Source organism: Cryptomeria japonica, chromosome 9 (assembly GCF_030272615.1).
Source record: "Cryptomeria japonica chromosome 9, Sugi_1.0, whole genome shotgun sequence".
NCBI classification, from domain to species: domain Eukaryota; kingdom Viridiplantae; phylum Streptophyta; class Pinopsida; order Cupressales; family Cupressaceae; genus Cryptomeria; species Cryptomeria japonica.
In genome coordinates this window covers 594,684,263-594,706,136 of record NC_081413.1, presented here as the reverse complement: position 1 = coordinate 594,706,136, position 21,874 = coordinate 594,684,263, and the positions used below count along the sequence as shown (strand labels likewise).

General features: G+C 35.2%; 1 protein-coding gene across 2 annotated transcripts in view; it reads left to right on the top strand.

Moving 5' to 3' along the window:
• LOC131030145 (uncharacterized) overlaps window positions 1–21,874 on the top strand; it is a 46,269-nt gene that overhangs the window by 24,153 nt on the left and 242 nt on the right. The window contains exons 2-9 of one of the 2 annotated variants that reach the window (XM_059210954.1): window positions 1,286–1,351; window positions 14,778–14,885; window positions 14,971–15,532; window positions 15,629–15,880; window positions 15,985–16,629; window positions 16,723–18,349; window positions 20,770–21,017; window positions 21,133–21,816. In XM_059210954.1, coding sequence (XP_059066937.1) covers window positions 14,851–14,885; window positions 14,971–15,532; window positions 15,629–15,880; window positions 15,985–16,629; window positions 16,723–18,349; window positions 20,770–21,017; window positions 21,133–21,816 — 4,053 coding nt within the window. In that variant the 5' untranslated portion in view covers window positions 1,286–1,351; window positions 14,778–14,850. Of the gene's footprint in view, window positions 1–1,285; window positions 1,352–14,757; window positions 14,886–14,970; window positions 15,533–15,628; window positions 15,881–15,984; window positions 16,630–16,722; window positions 18,350–20,769; window positions 21,018–21,132; window positions 21,817–21,874 lie in introns of both variants that reach the window. The other variant, XM_059210955.1, reaches the window with a different exon arrangement.

Sequence of the window (21,874 nt, the reverse complement as noted above, 5' to 3'; positions counted from 1 at the left end):
CCATTTTAGCAGAGATAGGGAGGATGCTAACGAAGGTTGTCAAGTCTACCTTTACACCTGCCGGTTGCATTAGCTCGAAAATTTCTAGACCTTTCAACAAATCCATTTTGTGCATATTCTGCTATTATTGCAGTCTATGAGACCACATCTCTGAGGCATTCTATCAAACAATTCACCTGCCCTGTCTATGCTTCTACATTTTGCACACACGTTTAACAGGGTAGTTGTAATCCTCAATGCTTTGATGGTTAACCAGACCCTCGGGCCTCTTCCCAAGCTCTTACTTTGGCACAGGCATGGATGATGCTGACAAAGGTTGTGGATTATGGCTCAACACCTGCCAATTGCATTTGCTTGAAAGTTTCTAAAACCATTTCAAAAAATCCATTTTGTGAATATCCTGCAATCATTTCTTTAGGCATTCTGTAAAACAGTTCACGTGCCTTGTCTAGGCTTCCGTTTTTGGCATACATTTCTATCCGTGGACATTATTTTGTAGGGATGTCCATTAAAAAATGGCTGACTAGATGAATTCTCGGAAGGTAGAAATACTTCAAATTTTTTTTGGTTGTCTCTGGCTGTAGCACTATAATTTGCAAATTTGTCGCAATATTTTTTTTTAGTAAGGAGACTGCAAGTACTTTTTAGTTGCTGCCATAGGCATAGAACTATTGGCAAGGGACTGTATTTAACTAGTGATTAATAATTAGTTTTTTGACAAATCAAATTGTACACATTTTTTTTATTCAAATAAATTTTAATCTTAATCTATATTAATCTTTTAAAAAATATAGATGTTAAATTTTTAACAAAATATAATTTTTTAATTATATTTTCTGCAATATCATTGGCTAACAAATTTCATCCGATATGGGCGATTTTTACGCTCCATATTAAAAAATAACAATTTTAAAATGTATAAAGAGATAAATGTATTATCTGTTTTTTGCGTTTGTTTTTCGGGGTTTCTGAGTTTTCATGGATTCATCTGGCGTTTCTGAGATTTCATGGATTCATGGTAATCTTCTTTGTGCAAACGATTGCTTGGTTTTTTCCTATTTTTTTTCAATCATTATCCACATTTCACCGTCTTTATTAAATCCTTTTGGGAGTTTACATTGTGACCTGCAAAAATTTGGGGTTCTCGTTCAATGCGGTATTACAATATTTGGTTAGTTTTCTTTTATTGTTTGAATTTTTAACATATTTTTGTTCTGTAAGTAGTTTGGTTTTCTCAGAATGCTCAGATTGATGCAATTATTATTTATATATCTGGTGAATGCAGATGCTTCGGGGTTTGGAATGATTCGCACCACCAACGGAGTTGTTTGATCTGCACATCTCACTTCTAGTAAGCCCTTATTGCGTGTCTGTAATGCTATTCATTCTTTTGTATTAATCATATTGATTTCCAGATTTCCCCTAAACCTGAAACCCTATTTCACGCACTGCCCTGTTCTGGAGACGGAACCAGCATACAAGTAACCTCATTATTCTCTCGTGCAATAGATAAATAAGTGAATTCAAGGCATTTATAATTCAAGGATGCAAAAACCAAAACGCTATGAAGTGAAATTATTTTACGAACCTTCCAAACACACCTTAGAGACCAAAAAATCTTCAAGTTCTTCATTTAATTTCTTCTTGAGAGGGCAGGAAAGTGGAATCTAAATGAACAAAACCAAAAAATCTTGGATACAGTTTCCTCTACGGACAGTGGAAAATATATTTCCCACGATTCTTCTATTTCCTATTTCCCAGATCGATCACGATGCTTCAGTTGTCTCTGCGCTAGCAAGTTTTAAAGCAAAAGCAGTAAAAGGGTTTTAATTCCCAAACCTGAGGTGCAAACATTAGAGGAGATCTAGAACAGCCAGGGCTGTCTCGAGGGGAGTACCCCATCGACTCAACAGATCCACCATGACTGAGTTTGCGTGTTTCCCTCTGCCCATGCACGAACCCACCATGGGATTCTCCACTACATCATCCAACTACTTCTCGATCAGAAATACTTCTGCTGATTCAGATTCTGCCTCTATACTAGTGGTTGCATGCTCAGCCTTGCCGTGGTATCAGAATCAGCTTCCTGACTACTATGTTTTTCAATTTGGATAGTATCTTCATCTTGTAATATTGCAGCATCGTGGCCTGTTTCTTGAATTAACATGACAACCACTATTAACATGACAACCACGACCACACCAGAGGGCACCACACCCAGTAGCAGAATCATGCCTTTGTCGTTCTGAACATAAATTGTATGGTATAGTTGAGTGAAGATGGCTCCACAGAGCCCAATATATCCTTTAAGAATTCCCAGCACAGTTCCCCTGCTCTGGGGGAAATTATTGACACAGTTAAGCACAACCCCTGTGTTGAAAAAAGTCTGAGAATTGGCTCCTAAAAACATGTATAAATACATCTGCCATTTCTTAGGCTTAGCAATCCTTTGGGTCATAGACAACCTGATCATCATATAACCAAAGATGTTTATAAGGGCTCCTAAGCCCAGAACTATCCATGTTGGAGTGATCTCTTTGATCAGACCAGCTGGAATTCCAACATTCCCTCCCAGATCTTTGAAAAATACCACTGTGGTCAGAGTTTCCTGATCATATTCTAGGACTGTTTTCATTGCTTCTGAATATATACCAAATATGTAAGTACCTCCTGACACGGTCATGATCAGAAGACATGCAAACAACACAAACCATCTTCCCTTGGCCACATTTCTGGCCAAAACAGATGATTCCTTCAGATCCAAAATATCTAGAGCAGGGAAGGTCCTTTAGTACCTTGTTTATTCCTCTGGGCACTCACTGATGTTTTCTCTCTCGCCTTATTTTTTATTCATACAATGAAAACCTATAATCCATGAATATAAACCCTGATCATGGATCACCCATGTGATTCAAAATGTTGAAATAATCCAGAAATTAAAAAAAAAAACGAATATATAAATCCTTCTTGTTTGGTATTGGTTTGACAACTGGAGCATCGATGTGTCATTGTTTATGCTTTAAGCAGGCTAAACTAAGATACAGACTTCACTATTTACAATACAGACTTCATTATTCGGAATAAAGTGAAATTATTTGAAATTTAGTAGTCAAACATTTTTTAATAATTGTTATAGTATTTGTTGAGTTAATGTCTAATATTGTTGTGATTTTAAAGTTGTTAGTGTTGATGATGAGTATCCATAAATAAATGAAACATATTTTTAATATTTAAAAAACAATAAATTATGCGATCTCATATCAACACACCAATAAAATATGACATGATGCACAACTATTGGTCTAGTTTTTTTTGGGTCTTTTAAAAAGCATGCTGACGTGGCAAGTAAGGGACTTGCCAAATAAGCTTTTTTAAAAATAGTTAGTGTTTTGAAATTTTTATGTAAGAATTTCTCCTAATTCCCTTCTTTAAAGAAGGCATAACCATGCAAAACTTAGTACAAGAAATATTGAAATGTTGTATTATAGCAATCATCCAAATCAACTGTTAATTGAGAAAATTTGTAAGTTTCAACTCACATTTTTGGGAGGGTATTACATAAGCTTGCGGATACTAGTTTTATATATCATTGAACATAAAGTTGGTCGTTCAATTTTACTATGCTTTGTTTTATTTTTGTTGAATTTAATTAAAAAAATATTTATTTTTATTATTTTATCAGAATATTGTAAGCAATCTTTGTAAAATTAGATCGGATTAAGTTCAGACCAATAGAAATCTTTTGATATTTTTGTATCTTAAAATTGTGATTTAAGGTTTTAAAACTTAATAAGAGATGCATAGGATTTAATTTTCACCCTTCAGAAGCTATGATATTTGTGTATTCACTTTTCCATTTCAAGCTGCTATAACTTTCAAGAATAATAAAAAAAATCTTAATTCTCATCTTTTATAACTACTACAAAGATGAACACCAAAATCATACATTTTTTCATAATTATCAATATAAATTCCATAGCTATCCCAAATCACTTATCCCTATTGGGGAAAAAGCTCAACTAGAAAATTCTCTACAACAAGATGTGGATCATCAATCACATCAAATGGCAAATCAAATTTTGTTGCACGATCTTCATAAAAATCATTAGTGCCATCGTGCATGCATGCATTGTGCTTAAAACTTAAAATATCATCATAATTGCTCCCTTCATTTGCAAATACACAAGTAGCATCATGAAATTTATTAACCTTAGAAACATCACCTGATAATCTTGAGATTGGACCTAAAGCTGACGTTTGGTCCTTTTCTTCATCCATATCCCCAACTTCATGGATTTGCATTGTGAAGTCCCTTGAACCAATCTTCACTTGTTCTTCTTGCTCCCTTACTTTTGAAACCTATTTTAAATTTTCCATAGGCCCTTTCTCACTTGGACTTTAATGTAGTTCATAAACTCTTATTGTCAACATACCTTGCATGTGAAAAGGAAGTCATCAAAATGGATTGAATTCTTGAATCTCTCATCCAATTTGTCATATGTAGCTCTCAAGATAGCCAACTCTACTACCAGTTCTTCCATGGGGTTGGAGGAATGAGTGTGTGAAATAACCTCCTTCAAGAAAAGAATTAGAGTTAGTGGGCTGCATATTTGAAACCCTTAGGCTGAAAGGATCACTGCTTTGATATCACTATAATAATCCTTTTTGTTGCAAAATTAAGTCAGATTTCATAGTTTATCTAATTTCTACTTCAAATTTGCTAATATGAACATTTTTTGGAATTGTGTATGATGGGAATTTTACCAAAATACCACTTAATGAAACAAACATATTCTCTATTACTATTATTGACATCATTATTGTTGCTAAATACATTAGATAACAATCATAATACCTTGTTGCAAAATACATCACAAAGATCTCTCAAAATAGGGGCTCAAATGCTAAGGAAATCAACACAAGTTTCAAATAAACACTCCAAACTCTAGATAAATGTTTATAACATAAATACATATGAAATAAAGCTTCCACAATAGCATAAGAATAGCAAAATATGCTTCCAAGAACAACACAAAATTGAAATTAATTTTCCACTCTAAGCATGATAAACTCCTATAAACACCTACAAATGCCTTATGAAAACATAGGTAGAAAGCTCTTCTGCACATATACAATCTTTCGGTGAGATTGCCTTTAGAGACACTTAGACCCATTGCCCTTGAGCCTCAATCTCTCAAGTTTATTAGCCCTAGATATTTCACCTTGTTTGGTTTACCAATCTCTAAAGGAAAACAACTTTCACTTGCTGAAAATTATGAGATAAAATGAATGAGAGTTGTAAACTCAAGTTAGATAAATAGAAACATGTTCAAACACAATTTTGGGTGCCTAAATCGATGCCTAGGAGGGAAAGTATTTAAATTTCAAATTTGAAACATTCACTGGTCCTTTCTTCACCAACTCTTAACATTCTATCTGAGCTATTGATAGAATCTACTTATTTAATACTTTCTATTTTCACTTCATAAACTTGTTAGTAAAAAACCAAAGTTGTCATTTCCAAGCTCATGCCCCCTTTTTGATTTTAGCAACAATTAAAATTAATTGCCATTAATTCAAATTTGAATAATTACTTTTGGTAATTAGACTTTCTCGGTTTATTTGTAGGTCTTGATTGACTATTTTTATATAGCGCTGCTCACTATAAATAGTAAATTGTTGCTAAATTTAGAAAGGGGATTTGGCACATAGGTTGTTGGAGTTTAGATCTCAACGATAGGCTAGTTGGTGTAACTTTCAATAAATTATAGGTGGATCTAATGATGAAGTAGAAGCACAAGACTTGCTACTTTCCCTACAAATTTATGTAGTTTATGGTGTCAAGAAAGTCTAGAATAAAGAGGACTCAGTAATTACCAATTCCATCAAATGAAAGGATCATCCTCTTAGAAGATAAATAATATGTTGATGCAAATACAAGTTCATCACAAATCACATCTATTAGTCTAGGCCACAAAATTTTGAACCTTTTTTTTAATCAACAAGAGTACTAGATTATTCTTAGTTCGATTAGGTCTTGGGATTCATTTGAGGGTAAGTGCACCAAAATGGTGAACAAAAAGGGGAGTATAAGTAGCCACTTTTTTTAACAATTTTATTTTTTTCTGAAATTAGCCAAACTTGAACTTAGAAGAGCAATTTGAGACTAATGCATTCAAAATTTGAAGATACCAAATGACAAGAATTGTAGTTCTTTGAACTAAACTACTAAAGTTTTAAAAAAATGGATAAGATTAAGAGGGTCAAAACCTTCTTGCACACAAAAGTGTTCCTATTTTTTTCAAGCAAAACATAACATAGTGTTTGGTGTGCATGTCAAAAAATCTATCGTTGCATTTAGTATTTTGAAAAACCCGTTGGTAGAAAGATAGTAAAGAGTGAGTACTAAAAGTTGTGTATTTTTTTGTTAAGAATTTTTTTTAATGATTTTTTTAAAGTGGAAGCATCTTTAAAATTATATACTTGTTTGTGCGGCTTACATAACTTGCACCACAATAATAAAAAATATTCGAGTGTAAAGAATGAAGTGTAAAACAATAATATATAATTTATTTCAAATTTGGACAAATAGGTCAAATGTTATTTAAAAAAATGGTACACGTCTCTGAGAACTATGGAAACATCGGCAAAAGAAACTAAAAATTAATATATTAATATTTTTCAAATCTAAAAAAATTATATGGTTTTAAAGCTTAAAATACGTGCAATTTTTTTTTTTTTTTTTTACATATACCCTCTTGATAACGTGTAAACTTGATGATGTGAAGGATGAGAAACTAGATTGGAAGAAGAAAACACATAAAAAAGAGGGAAACAAAGCTCCTAAAATATGCATGCTTTTTGTAACAAGCAAAACATGCACATTAGCTAGAAAAAACCATGCTCGTAGTTGGGTTTTTAGTTCCAGAAAGTATGAACACATTTTTAATGCTAATTTTTTTGGCCTTCCCTTAGTTTTGTTTCATCAGGATATATGTATAAAATATAACATTCAAGTAAATTACTTGAATGTTATATTTTATGTATTTATTGCTAGGATGTTTGAGAATGGTTTCAGATCTCTAGGAGTCGTAATGCAGATTCTATACTTTAAGAGATCTAATAACTTCTTAGACAGTCAAATTTCAGTAATCAGTAGGCTCCTATCATCATTCTCTTGCTATCTCTGTATCTTATGATCTTTGTATCCCCCAAGCTCCATACCTATTTGTTTTCCTATCTCTCTCCTTCTCCCTCTCTACCTTTGTTTATTTCACTTTCTCTGCTCTCCCCAAGCTCTAGATCTTATAATTTCCTAGACTTAGTCAAATTTCAATAATCACTAAATTCATATTATCATCGTCTCTCGATCTCTATTTCACTCTTTTGTCTCCCTTGATCTCTAGACCTATCTGTTTTCGTATCACTCTTCCTCTCCATCTCTCTCCCTCATCTTTCTATCTCACTCGTTGCTCTCTGTAAGCTCTAAACCTATATGTCTCATCCTTCTACTATGTATCTCCCCTCTCTCTCTCTCTCTCTCTCTCTCTCTCTCTCTCTCTCTCTCTCTCTTTCCCTCTATACTTTTATCTCCCATCTCCCTCTCTCTCCCTCTCTCTTACTCCCTTCCTTCCTCCTTCCCTCTCTATTTCTCTTTATCTCACTCTCTTTGTCTCCCCCAAGATTTATACCTATCATTCTTCCTCTGTCCTCTCTCTACCTCACTCTATCTCACTCTCTCCTTTCCATCCCAAGTTCTAGACCTCTCTCTCTATCTCTCTCTACATACCTCCCTCTCACCTCCTTCCTTTACTTTTCTACATAGCTCTCCTTCCCACCTTCCCTCTTCTCTCTCCTCTTCTATCTCTACTAATATCTATCTCCCCTCTTCCTCTATACATACTTCTCCCTCCTTCCCTACCTACCTCTATTTCTCTCAATAAATCTCCCTCTCTTTTCTTTACACTTACATCCCTCCCTCCTTCCTTCTCTCAACCTCTCTACTTATGCATCCATCTCTACTCTATCCCCCTCTCCCTTTATGTATCTCTTCTCTTCTCTTCTCTCTCTCTCTCTCTCTCTCTCTCTCTCTCTCTCTATCTTCCCTCTTACTCTCTTTATCTTTCCTCTCCATCATGCTACCTACCTCTCTTTCCATACCTCTCTACTTTTATCTCTCCTAACTCTCTACCTCCTTAACTCTCGCCCCCCCTTCCCCCCTTTCCCCCGCCCCCCCCCCTCTCTCTCTCTCTCTCCTTCCCACTCTATATTTTTTCTCTGTCTCTAATTACTTTTCTCTATCTACCCTCCCTCTCTTTCCCTCTCTCACTCTAACTCTCCCCTTTATTTATGTCTATCTCACCCCTGCATCTCTCTCCTTCCATCTTTACCTCTTTTTATCTATTTCCCCCCTCGCAACTTATCTCAATCTCCCCTCTCCCTCTCTCTTTCTCTATATATATCTCCCTTTCTACAAGACCTCTATTTCTATCCCTCCCTCTATCTCTCAAAGTTGTCGTTGTCACCTCTCTATCTCTCTCTCCCTCTCTCTCTCCTTTTCTCTATACTTATTTCTGTCTACCTACCTCTCCTGTACTCCTCCCATATTCTATTTATCTACATACCTCTCCCTCCATCCTTCCATATTTATTTCTCTATCTCTCTCTTGACATCTCACCTTTCTCTCCTTTCCTTTGTTCCAATTGATAAAGAGGGACAAAGGGAGAGAGGTAGAGAGTTAAGAGACCTAGGGGGAAAGAGAGTGAGGTGAGATATATGGGCAAAAGCATAAAGTTGTGTCGCACTTGGGGCTAACTGGGGGTAATCTGGTTGGAATTAGTTCGACCGAACTACCACCTTGCCACATGGTGCCTCATGTCGCTAGCATTACACTAAATGGTGCCAAGAGCTCGGCCAAATTGAATTCGACCGAACTCTTGGCGCCATTTAGACACTTTTTGTGAGTGCTTGAGCTTAGAAATTAAAAAAAAAATTCAAAATAGTTTGGCCGAACTCAGTCCTATCAGACTCACCTATGTGGCAACCAAATCACCTATTTTGTCTTTATTTTTAAAACTTTTCACTTCTGCTCAATTTTTCTTCAGGAAGAATACTTTTTTACAAAAATAAAAAAATACCATTTTGTAGAGCTCAAAGTCACGAATCTAGACATATAATTTTTTTAGTATTTTTATTAATTTTAATATTTTTTATTAATTAAACATTGCGAGTAGGTTTTTTAAGTTAAAAAAGAAGCTGATTAGAAATTAGAAAAAATAATATTAAATGATATTAAAAAAATTAAATATTATATTTTTCACTAGATGAGAGAATCTTTTTCAAAAAGGTATAATTTTTTTTTGATAATCGTAAATTTGTAGACAAAAGGTGACATCGAATGAAAACTACCAAATTCAGTTATGTTGGACTTTAAAATATTATTATGACAGAAATAAACACCAAAATTTATTTATTTAACACTGCATATATATGTCCTCTATTTGGAAAAGTAAAATCAACAAAAATAAGTTCCTTTTCATTTTGTTTGGTGATGCTGACTAGAACCCTTGATTTTTAGCGTTTTTCAACAAGAAATTTTTTTTCTTTGAATATATAAAACAAATGTCAATTTTTTAAATTTTTTTTTTAAAAAAATAACAAACATAAATTTCATTAATATTTCTATATTTGATCAATTTACATTATTTTGAAATATAATTTAAAAATGTTATTTTTATGCGGTCGAAGTTAAATAGTTTTAGTAGTGTTGGCCACTTCTTTTATAAAAGTGTGACACAAAAGTACACTTTTACCCATATAGAGGGGAGTGAGAAATGTGTGTAATGAGATAAGGAGGGAGAGTAGAGAGGTAAAGGGGGAGGGAGGAAGAGACTTGGTGAGGGGAGAGATATAGAGAGGTGAGAGAGAGAAGAGAGGAAGGGGGAAAGGGGAGAATTGATAGAGAGGGACATAGGGAGAGAGGTAGAGAGGTGAGAGACCTAGAGGGAGATAAAGAGAGGTGAGAGAGAGAGTAGTGAGAAATGTTTATAATGAGACGTAGAGGGATAGGTAGAGAAGTAAAGAGGGAGAGAGAGAGAAAGAAGGGAGATAGAAGGAAATAGAGTAGGACACAAAAAATCTACTTAAATTATGAAGGGCAACCCAATGATTATTTATGTAGGAAGAAATACATAAATAGTCATTAAATTGCCCTTCATAATTCAAGTATTTGAGTTTTTATGTGTGCTACTCTATCTACTTCTATCTCCCCTCTTTACCTCTACCCCTCCTTCCATCTCTCTCTCTCTCTCTCTCACACACACACACACACACACACACACACACACACACACATCACTCTATCCTCCTTTAGATCTGTCACCTCTCTACCTCTCTCCCTCCATCCCTCTGTATCGATTGTCCCCTTTCCCCTCCCCCTCTTCTCTTTATCACTTATTTATCTCTCCCCTCTCCAAGTCTCTTCGTCCCTTCTTCTCTACCTCTCTCTCCCTATCTCATTACACACATCTCTCTTTCTCTCCCACTGGGTATCTCACCTCTTTACCTTTCTCCCTTTGTTCCTCTTTATTGATGAGAGAGAGAGAGAGAGAGAGAGAGAGAGAGTGTGCTAGGGGAGATAAATAAAGTATGAGGGAAGAAAGATGGATAGATAGAGAGGGAGGAGATAAATAGAGAAAGGGAGAGGGGAGAGGGGAGATAGAGAGTAGAGATGAATAAATAAAAAAGGTAGAGAGAGGGAAGGAGGGATGGATGCAGGTATAAAGAGAGAGGGTGGGAGGGATATTTTTTAGAGAAATAGAGGTAGGTAGGGACAAAGGTAGTGGTATGTATAGAGAGGTAGAGGGAAGATAGATATAAGTAGAGATAGAAGGGGAGAGAGAGGAGGGAAGGAGAGCTATGCAGTGAAATAGAGAGAGAGAGGTCTAGATTTTGGGGTGGAGAGGAGAGAGTGATATAGAGGGAGGTAGAGAGAGGGGAGAGTGATAGGGAGAGAGATAGGTATAAAGATCGAGGGAGACAAAGGGAGTGAGATAAAGATAAATAGGTGGAAGGAGGGAGGGAGGGAGTGAGAGAGAGGGAGAGATGGAGATTTATATAGATAATTAGATGTAGGGAGGGAGGGAGGGAGGTAGAGGTATGTATAGAGGGAGATGGGAGATAAAGGTAAGTATAGAGCGAAAGGGTGAGGGTGAGATTAGTAGAGAGGGAGCATGGGAGGGTGGAACAAAGAGAAAGGGGGACATAGAGAGGGAGGGAGAGGCATGTATAGAAGTATAGGTAGGGAGGGAGTGAGGGGAGGTATGTAGGGAGAGGGAGAGAGGAGATAGAAATGACAGGGAAGGGGAGAGAGAGAGGTGGGGAGGGGGATGGAGAGGTGAGAGAGAGGAGAGAATGTGTGTGAGGTAGGTAGACAAGAGAGGGGAGATATAGAGTAGAAGGGTGAAAGAGATAGGCTTAGAGAGGGGAGTGAGATAGAGAGATGAGGGGGAGAGGGAGAGTGGTAGGAAGATAGATAGGTCTAGAGATAGAGGGAGACATAGAGCGAAATAGAGATAGAGGCAAAATGATAATAGGAGCTTAATGATTATTGATATTTGACCAAGTCTAAGAAATTATAAGATCTAGAGCTTGGGAGAGAGGAGAGACTAAGATAGAGAAAGGTAGAGAAGGAGGAGAGAGATAGGAAAACAAATTGGTCTAGAGCTTGGGGGAGAAAGAGCGTGAGATAGAGAGATAGCAAGAGAATGATGATAGGAGCCTACTAATTACTAAAATCCGATTAAATTTGAAAAATGATAAGATCTCCTAAAATCTAGAATATGCATTATGACTTCTAGAGATCTGAAACCATTCTCAAGCATCCTTGCAACATATACATAAATATAACTTAAAGTATAAGACAAAGCGCAAAGAGAAAAACAAACTTATACTTACTAAGGGAAGGCCAAAGACATTACCATTCAAAATGTGTTTGTGCTTTCTAGAACTAAAAACTCGACCAGGGGCATGTTCCTTTTCTAGCTTTATGTCAGCAAAACACGTGTACTAGTTACAAAATGCATTCATGTTTTGCCCTCATAAAATCATGTACATGTTTTAATTTGAAGTAACATTTTTGCACTTTAATCCAAACAAAACGTATGCATTTTGGCTCATAGTTTTTGAGCCTTAACACACGTGGGTTTTGAATTTATCAGAAACACGTACGCATTTTGTCCTTTTTAGGCTTTTTTTTTTGTGCTAGTGGCCACTAAATCGTTCACCATATTGGTGCATATACCCTTGATCCCTTTGTTAACTCATATAGTACCTCCTTTTTGAGATGTTGGAAAATTTGTCACCCTATATATCCTAAGATGATAGCTTCACATTAACATTTAGTTTAGAATTGATTATTTATTAACAATAAAATAGAATGGATGGACTTTGAGCATGGGAAATTTTAGTTTCTTGCCTTACTCAATGTACCATGAGAGTCTTTATTCATTATGGCATGACAAGGCCCCTAGTAGGTTTCATGGTCTATATAATTGGTTTTATACTTACATTGTTGGCTTTCGTAGACACTTTCTAGAATGGATACCAACATAAATGTTTTGAAAAATAATTTTTTTTTATTGGGGGAATTTAAAATTTGAGGCTCAAAAATATTTTGAAAAATATCACAATGATTATCATAGATAAATGATTAAAATAACTCCTGGGGAGTAGTTCATGATCATGGATCATCCTTATCAAGTAAATACATAATTGCAATGTTTAATGTGTGCTTCATTCATGCTACATAAATGAAAGAGTTGAGTCAGGTTGTGGTTGCCTCTCTAACTAGGTTTGAAATCAATCTTGAACATAATAGTTGTTGGAATGTGTGTTCTCTTATGGGTTGACACTTGGCTTATGCACGACAATGTAGTGGTTGCCCCATGGGTTCCATTCATCATCCTCACTATTGATTCTTACAATGAGTCCTAGGGGATTGAAGCAAAGGTTGGTGTTAAACACCTAAAGTGTATGACTACAATCATCTCCTCGATATTGTTAATATATATTGGTCTTTTACCCTTTTGGCAGAGGATTGTGAAGATGACAATGGGGAGGTTATGTAGGATGTTTTTGGTTTTGCATTGTATTTGTTCGATTTTAGTAGCTGGACACACATATAATGTTGTTTGATCATAGTTATATGTACCTAAGGTAATAATCTTATTTGTTGATATATAATGGAAAAGTTATTTCAGCTCTCCACTCTAAAGTAGCCTCTATGTAATCTTTTTATTTTTCTTTATAATAATAGGTTGGCCCTCTAGGTCATTTTTCATGTATCCAAGAAAAAGGTTTCTAAAATAAAATTAGAATCTCTTAACTAAATAAAAATAGCTCTTCAAATATGAATAAATGAAATAAAATAATTTAAAATAGTTAAAATAAATAAATATTTTGTAAATAAAAATAACTTTTCAAGTAAAAATAAAGTAACATATTTAATATAAGCACCTTTGAATCTGTCAAGCATCAAGCACCATCATGTCCTGACCATGATGAAAAATAAACTATTTCGATGAAGCATTTGCTTAAAAATCTAAAATTATAAAATAAATTAACTAAAGAAATCAAACTCTTAAATAAAAATCCAATATAAAACAATTCTTAAAAAAATATAATAATAAAATAGAATTAAAGAGCTCTGAAATAAAATAATTCTTAAGTAAATAAAAATAAAACTCTTAAATAAAAAATAAAATATAAAACAAAAATAAAATATAAAACAATTTTTAAGTAAATAAAATAAAATAGAATAAAAAAAACTTTTAAATAAAATAATTCTTTAACTAAAATAATGTAATTTACAAATTTTCTAAGTATAAAAATAGTTCAATTTTTTTAATAAATAAATAGAAATAATTTAAATAAATACAAATAAAGTAATTAGACGTTTTTAAATAAATGTATTTTAGATATTTATCCACTAAAATAAAATTTTTCTAACATAATTTTTAATTAAATAATATAATTCAAATAATATCTTCAAACATTTTTTAAAATTGATATTATTGAGATAGATATCTAGATCAATAATTAATTAATTACATCTTTCATTGTTCAATATAAAAAAAAAAAATTAATGACATCTTTTTTTTTTTTTTGAGAGAGCTATGAACGAGTGGAGACTCCCCATCTTATGGAAGGCCAAGAGTCACAACTTAGAATTTCACTTGAGATGTCTCTATTAGGAATTGAACTTGGGTCTCCACAGTGAGAACCCAATATTTTAACCAGTTAAGCTCAACCCCTTGGACTAATTAATGACATCTGCAATTTTATTTTAACATTTTAAAAAATAATTAAATATTATAATAAATTTATTTAATTTTTAAAATGAAATTACATTTAATTATTTGTTACCTTAACTAATATATCTAAACTAATTTATTAATTAATAGTAATATGATTTATCCGTTATAAATGTTTTGAAGATGTTTTAAATGCTCCCTTTGAACCTCTCGTATTTAAATAAATCAATATCCTCATAAATCGTATTAACCATTCTCACCAGTTGTTTTATTAAGGTAAAATTTACTAAAAACAATCTAAGTTATAAGGTTGGATAAATGGGCTCCTTAACGTTTTATATATATGAATTATTTTCCAAGGCTATTTTGAAATCCTTAATAGAGGAAATATTGTAATTACGAAAGTCTTTGGTTACTTGTGTATCGTGTGATGAAATAACTACAGATTGCTTCCCAATGGATCAGGACCTCGACCACTCAATTGAAGACATCAAGCCGCAGGGAGTATTCTGAAGCTTGACTAAAATTTTTGCGCAGAATGGTGGCCTCTCAACCCAACGAACGAATGAGCAGGTGAGATGCATTTTATTTGAACGTTGTTCTCTTTCTCTGCCGAACGAATCAGACCTTAAATGTTGACCATTATTTCGATTAACAGTGACAACGGGCAGAAGTTTGATGTATTTCTCAGTCACAGTGGTAAGCAGAAAAATTTTGTTAGGCAGCTGTACAGAGACCTCAAAAACCAAGGCGTGTCCTGCTTCTTTGATCAAGATCGTCAAAGTTTGCCACTGGGGGAAGATTTCCCCCCTCTCATATTCGAAGCTGCTAAGACATGCAGACTAGCAGTTTTCCTTCTTTCTAAGGAATTCCTGCAATCAAAGTGGCCAATGCTTGAACTTTCTACTGTAGTGGAAGCTAGAGATGCAAATCGCCATCCCGAAATTTTACCCCTGTTCTTTATGATTTCACCCGAGGCTCTTAAGCAAATTACGACACTCAACGAAAGGTGGAAAGAGATTGGCATAGACTATCAAAGACGGGTCAAATGGCCTCAAGATTTGAAAGCAATAGGGCGGGTAAATGGGTTGAAGTTTGGCGAAGGTGGCAATGAAGTGGAGTTCAGAGCTGAAATAGTGAAAGAAATCTGGCGCAAACTTCCAACAGCCTCACCAAGGTATCATGTGCCTTACATGCAAGGAGAACTACGAATGTGTCAGGTGAAAACAACTCGCCACCTTCTTTTCTATAACTCCTTTTGCTTTTGTTGTGCTGTCACACATATATGCATACGCTTATATATTTATTGGCTGCAGGAGGTTGCAGATTTCTTGAGAGATGTTCGACCAAATGAAAAAGGAATCATTATTGCAGGATTGTATGGAATAGCGGGCCAAGGGAAAACTACACTTGGCAAGGCTTTCTGCAACCACAAATTGAAGGATTTCGAAGGTAAAGTATGCCATCTGGAATTTTCCAGAGGCGATTCTTTCGAAAGAACAAAACTTGCCCTGCAGTATCTCATTCACTGCCATCCATCGTATCTCCAAGACTTGACAAAAGATCAGGTGCGCAATTTCATATGTTTTTAATCTTGTTCACAGGACGTTCTTCCTTAAATGGCTCTAAACAAGATGTGTAAGTCTTCTGCATTTACTAATATAACTTGCAGGCACAAGTTGAGTTGCATAGAAGAATTAACGGCCAGAGGGTATTGTTGGTTCTCGACAATATCACAGAAGAAAGCATAGATGAAGTGAGATATTTTGTGAAAGCAGTCTTCAGGGAAAACAGTTGCATCCTCTTGAGCGCACGAAGCTTAGATGTTCTAGTAAAGCATTGCAAAATTGACCCACAGTCATGCATGCGCGTCCCAAGCCTTGACGAGGACGACGCGATTGCCGTCTTATTGGAAAGGACGTCTCCAGAAGAGTCAACGTTGGGGGCAGAAGACAGAACTTTTGCTTTGAAGTGTGCAAACAGATGTTCATTCAAAGAGATCAGTTGCGACATTGGTCGGAGAGGTCGGAAATTTCATCCGTTGGCCTTAAAAGCTTTTGGCGGCCATCTCTTCAGTAAATACGGTTCAACTTTGTCAAAATGGGTTGCTGAGATAGATGGCATGGTGGAGCCATCCGGTTATGGATTGGATGGTGTGTTGTCTGTGCTGGACAAAGCTTTTGATGACATGGGGCCCAAATACCGCACCATATTCATGCTTCTCACCATATATATACCGCTCAATATGTCTCTTCACAATGTTTTCGAGTGGCTTGCAATGAGTTGCAACGAGGAGATCGAGTTTATTGTGGAAGCAGTGAGTTGAATATACGCTTTTAAACCTTTGTAGTTTGAGATTTGGTTGTTTTAATTGAAAATCGTTGAACATTTAATTTATCCGTGGTTTCAGGTTAATGATTTATGTAGGAAGGCTTTTATTGAAGAATCTGAACCTGAAATTCGCATACACGACCTATATTTTGAGTTCGCTCAGAGTAAAGCAAAAGAAATGGGGAGATGGCTGTGTTGGAAGGGCGACGAACACAGTACACGTGGGTTTATTCCACACGGCAATGCAGGGTTTGAATTGGTTAAGTTGGAGGGATGCCTGCGTCGAAGTCCTTCCGAGATCGCCTCTAAGTTTCTTGAAAATGTGTTGGTGCTTCAGCTCGTAGGTGTACAGAATATGAACAAGCTTGACTTGGGCCAGATGGAGGGTCTCAGAAGCATCACATTACAGGATTGCAAAGTCCTGTCAGCACTTGACGGGATGGAATACTTGCGAAACCTGGCGTGGCTTCAGATAAGTGGGTTGGGTAAAATGTTAAAGCTTTCCAAGCTAAGCAGCCTCATTGGGTTACAACATCTTGAGATCGACATCACCAGCCAGAGGCTCAATCAGCTGGGAGATCTTACCCCTTGTTTTCGTTTAAGAGAGATTAATGTTCGCTGTCCATCCCTGTTGGAGTTCCCAAGGCTAAATGGTTTGCCGTATTTGGAGAAAGTGGAATTTGACATGTGTGATAAAGTGAAGGGTCCCCTCGACTGTACAGACTGTTTGGAGCTTCAAAGTATTGTCCTCGTCGGTTGCTGCGAGATGACAGCCTCACCGCTCCTCGCTGGATGTCAGAAACTATCCACAATTGTTCTCTCCGAATGCAATGCAGTGCGGCAATGTCGAGATATGAATTTACCGAGTGCTTTAAAGACACTAGAGTTGCAGACTTCATCATGGAATGAATCAGCGCCCAAGCGTTTAGAGTCTTGTTACAGGCTCGAAAGCCTTCAACTATGGAATATGTGGAATGTAAAAGAGCTTCCGAGTTTCAGAAGTCTATCAAATTTGACCGTGCTCAAAATCGGCAAATGTGGTATAAGTGAGCCGCCGGATCTTACATGTTGTGTCCTGCTGGAGGATGTCTACTTTTTCACGCTAAAATGTTTATTAAGGTTTCCCAATTTCTCATTACTGAAGAAGTTGAAGAAATTGAGTTTATATAATTGCAGTAAGGTTCGAGATCCTCCTGATTTTAGTGGCTGCCATCAATTACGGTTATTTTATCTGCTCTACAACGATAGTTTGAAAGGACTTTCAAAGATGGATAAGTGCGCACAATTAGAGGAAATCAAAGTGAGTTGGCATTGTAAGGATGAGGTTCTGTATGAGGGAATTGATCCCGACAGTTGTCAAATCGATGACGATCTTGAATTTTGTCTTGATTGCTTTAAAGAAGTTACCCTTGAAAATTTAAATGGTGTATCTTTCCCAGAAGAATTGGAGGAGTGGATGCAGGGTAAGACAATGCTGGTGAAGAAATATTTCCGTGGAGTGAAGCTGTATTACTCTGTCACAGCTCCCTATGAATGGGATAAAAAATCGAAGCGTTACAGCCAAAATCCTATTACTCTGAGATTGGTAGATAGCAGAGTGTTAGCTTACTCAACGCTGTACAGAGGTAATGAAGATGATGGTTGGTTGGATAGAGTGCGAGTGTATTTTGGTGGACAGGACATTGCTCGTTCAAGTGCCGCCTCGGGCAAGTTCTTAAAACCAGCTTTAAATTTTTCACATATGAAAAAGGATTTACGCAGATTGTTCTTACAAATTTAAATTTAAATTATAAAACCATAAAATCATAAATTTAAATTTGAACTATAAAATAAAAAATATTAAAATTTAATTTAAATATTAAGAAATATCATATTATGTATTGAAATAGTGGGGAATGAGATCTTAGTCTAGGAATTTAAACCAAGATCTCAAATTTCTATGGAATTCTATTAGAATATGAATTAAATTCAGTTACAATAGGAGAGATGAAACATTGGGATTAATGTTCTTTTGTTGCAATAGATTTGAGATTATGAATTGTGTGTTTAAGATCTAGGCCAAATGACATAAAATCGATAACTTTTACCAATCATAGTGAGATATAGAACAAAAACGCAACATACTAGCTTAGATCTAGAAAGAGAAGACAAAAAGGAACCTATAGTTTCAAATTGGGCCTAAAAAATGCTAGACATAGTTGGAGGGCAGCCTAGTCTGAGGATGTGTATGCACACAAAAAATTGCAGATTCACCATCAGAAGGCCTTTTAGGTCTATCTCTCCAAAATTCAGCCAAAAAGTGTGAAACATATTTGGAGGGTGCCCTAATCCAGACATTTTTGCTTGTCCAAAATTTGGGATCATTTATCACTCTTTTCTTTGTGCACCTGTAAAACTTTGTTGTTGGATTTGAGCCTACACACAAAAAAAAAAAGGGAAAAATGGTTGTATTGTATAGTAGCTTGCTTAAGTCAAACTCCCTGTAGTATTCCTACCTCCACTATGATAATGGTTGATGAAAAGAGAGCTTATCCTCAGAAATGACAAATGCTGTAAGGAATGACAAATGCTGAAATAACAATGCAAATGCTTGAAATGACAAATATTACCTTAGATATGAAACCCTTGGCTTGATGTCTTCAATAAGGCTTGATGTTGCTTGAATGATGTTAGCAATGCAGACACCTAAAATGGTCCTAGCCTAATTAAATAAACATTTTTATTTATTTAATCATCCCTTTTTTTTCTATTATTTAACTCATCTTGATGATGGATCATTGAGTTTGATCCAAAATGTTGATGCAATAAAAAACTTACACAATGTAATCCAAAAACATTTACAATAATTATTTATTTATTTAATTAATTAACTTAACCTTTTCTATCCTAATTTTTTAATAAAATATTTTATTTTATTTAATTTACGTGCCCCCCTCTATTAATTAAATAAGTTCTTTAATTTACTTAACTAATTCATGTTGCTTTTTCCCTTGTTTATCTTAACCACTTCCTTTATTTTATTATTTCCTCTACCCACCCTTTAATCTTAGCCCTTTGCTTTTAGGATGTTTACTATGTAAGAGACTTCCTCCCTCTCTTCTTCATATAGCAATGCTTGAGCATACTTACATTATGCCAAATTGACATTATTCTACATCAAGCTATATCATCATAACCACATCCATTCAACATTGAGCTCTTATGCAAGCATAAAAAATTGAGAGCAACCATATCAAAAGCAAGAAGAACAATGAAGATCAAACCCATGTGAATGTGTGAAGGTATTATTTGGTTTATTTTATGATGGGAAAATTATTGATGAATAGTAAGGTAGATATGAGACAACCAAGATGACAATATACACCCAACATAGAAGCATGGGATGCCATGTAGTAGAAAGGCATTCAAATTGTCACAAACTTGGGTAAACATGCATATCCATAGTGATCGAACATTTTATGGCATTCATTTTGATTCACCTGAGTAGTAAATATGATTAATAAGTTCAAAGTCTAATTCATGTTTGCAAAAAAATGTTCTTTAATCTTTTAATATAATGAACATTATACTTCTTCCTTATTATGAAAGGGATTGCAAAGAAAAGAAACATTCTTCACATTTTGTTAAATACATTATTATATAACTTGTGAACTTTGTAAAATAGTTAATTGATTCTTGGTTTGGAAAATGCCTAACAAAATTAGAAAGCTTAATACCCGTTAATCTATTTTGATCTACATTATAACATCAAATAGAACCATATCAACTATAAATTTGACATACTAATATTGCTTATAAACTAGACCTTGGTATTCTAGTTGTGTAGTTTATTTTATACTAATTAGAAAATATATATTGTTCCAGTAATATCTTCAAATTATAGTCTCTTGGTTTTTTAGTTGAACTATGAAATACATATTCAAATAAAAAAAGAGTTTGTTCATTATTAAAAAAATATATTTGAGCACTCTGTCAATGATTTATTCAAAATTATTTTTGTATTATAAAACCATATATATTGGTGCATATAACCTATTCGAATAATACTCTTAATACTATAAATGGTTAGTACACACAAGACGTACATATAGCGGAAGACTTTGCTAACTAGTGCCTTGTGTTGCAGGCATGAAAGTGGAAACCTCTGTCTCACTTACATCCTCACCAATGTATCGTGTCAAAATGTGGAAAACCAAGCTTGCCAAGGTTTTCTTCGATAATAACTTGGGGAAGTTTGAACTGGAGAATTTTGATCGTAAAATATGCCATCTGGATTCTTTTGGAGGCGATAGATTGGCTAGACAAAAACTTGCCCTTCGACATCTCACTCAATTCCGTAGTATGCAAGTTGAATGGGTAACAGAAGAATACAAGGTGAGAAATTTTGTTTATTTTCGTTTTGTCGGGAGGAATGGAATTCTCTTTTGCTGTTTACAAGAAATTATGGCGCGAGATGTATAACTCATATTATTTTTATATGTAACTACAGGCACTGTATTTCTTCAATAGAGCAGTGGAGGGCCGATGGGTATTGTTGGTTCTGGACAACATTACAGAAAATAGCATAGACCAAGTGAGATATTATCATGTGGTAGAAGGTAGCTGCACGCTTTTTACTGAAGGAAGCGCAGATGTTCGAAAGAGTTCCAACATCAACTCACAGTCATTCAAAAGGCTTCAAGAGGAGGAGTTCTTAGCCATCTTGATACAAAGGACATCTGATTCGTACACAGCTTTTAATTTGAGGTGCGCAAAAAAGTGTTCATTCAAAGAGGGCAAAGGTTTTATTCCAAGATTTCATCGGTTAGCTTTGAAAGCTTTTGGTCAACACTCTTCCGATTTGTCAAAATGGCTTGCTAGATTAGATATTCTTCATTCTGGGTCTGAGCATTTGGATGCCTTGTTTAATGCAATATGTGATGTCCCCCAACCCCAATTGTTTGTGTGGGTTTACCATGTCGAAAAATGGTTTGCGAAAAGAGATTGTGTGGATGACGTGTTTGCTGGGCTGTGCTGGCTAGCAATTATGTGTGAAAAGGGGCGAGAAATAAGTCCTTTTAACACTAAGTTGCCCAAGTTTAAGAAAGAGATTAAACATATCAAAGAAAATATGTCTTTCGATAGAGATTTTGAGGGGCTAGCACTAAAATGTAAGACAACGATCAAGGAAATGGTGAGTCGAATATTTGCTTCTAAGCTTTTTTAAAGTTTATGACGAGCCCTTCTTTTGA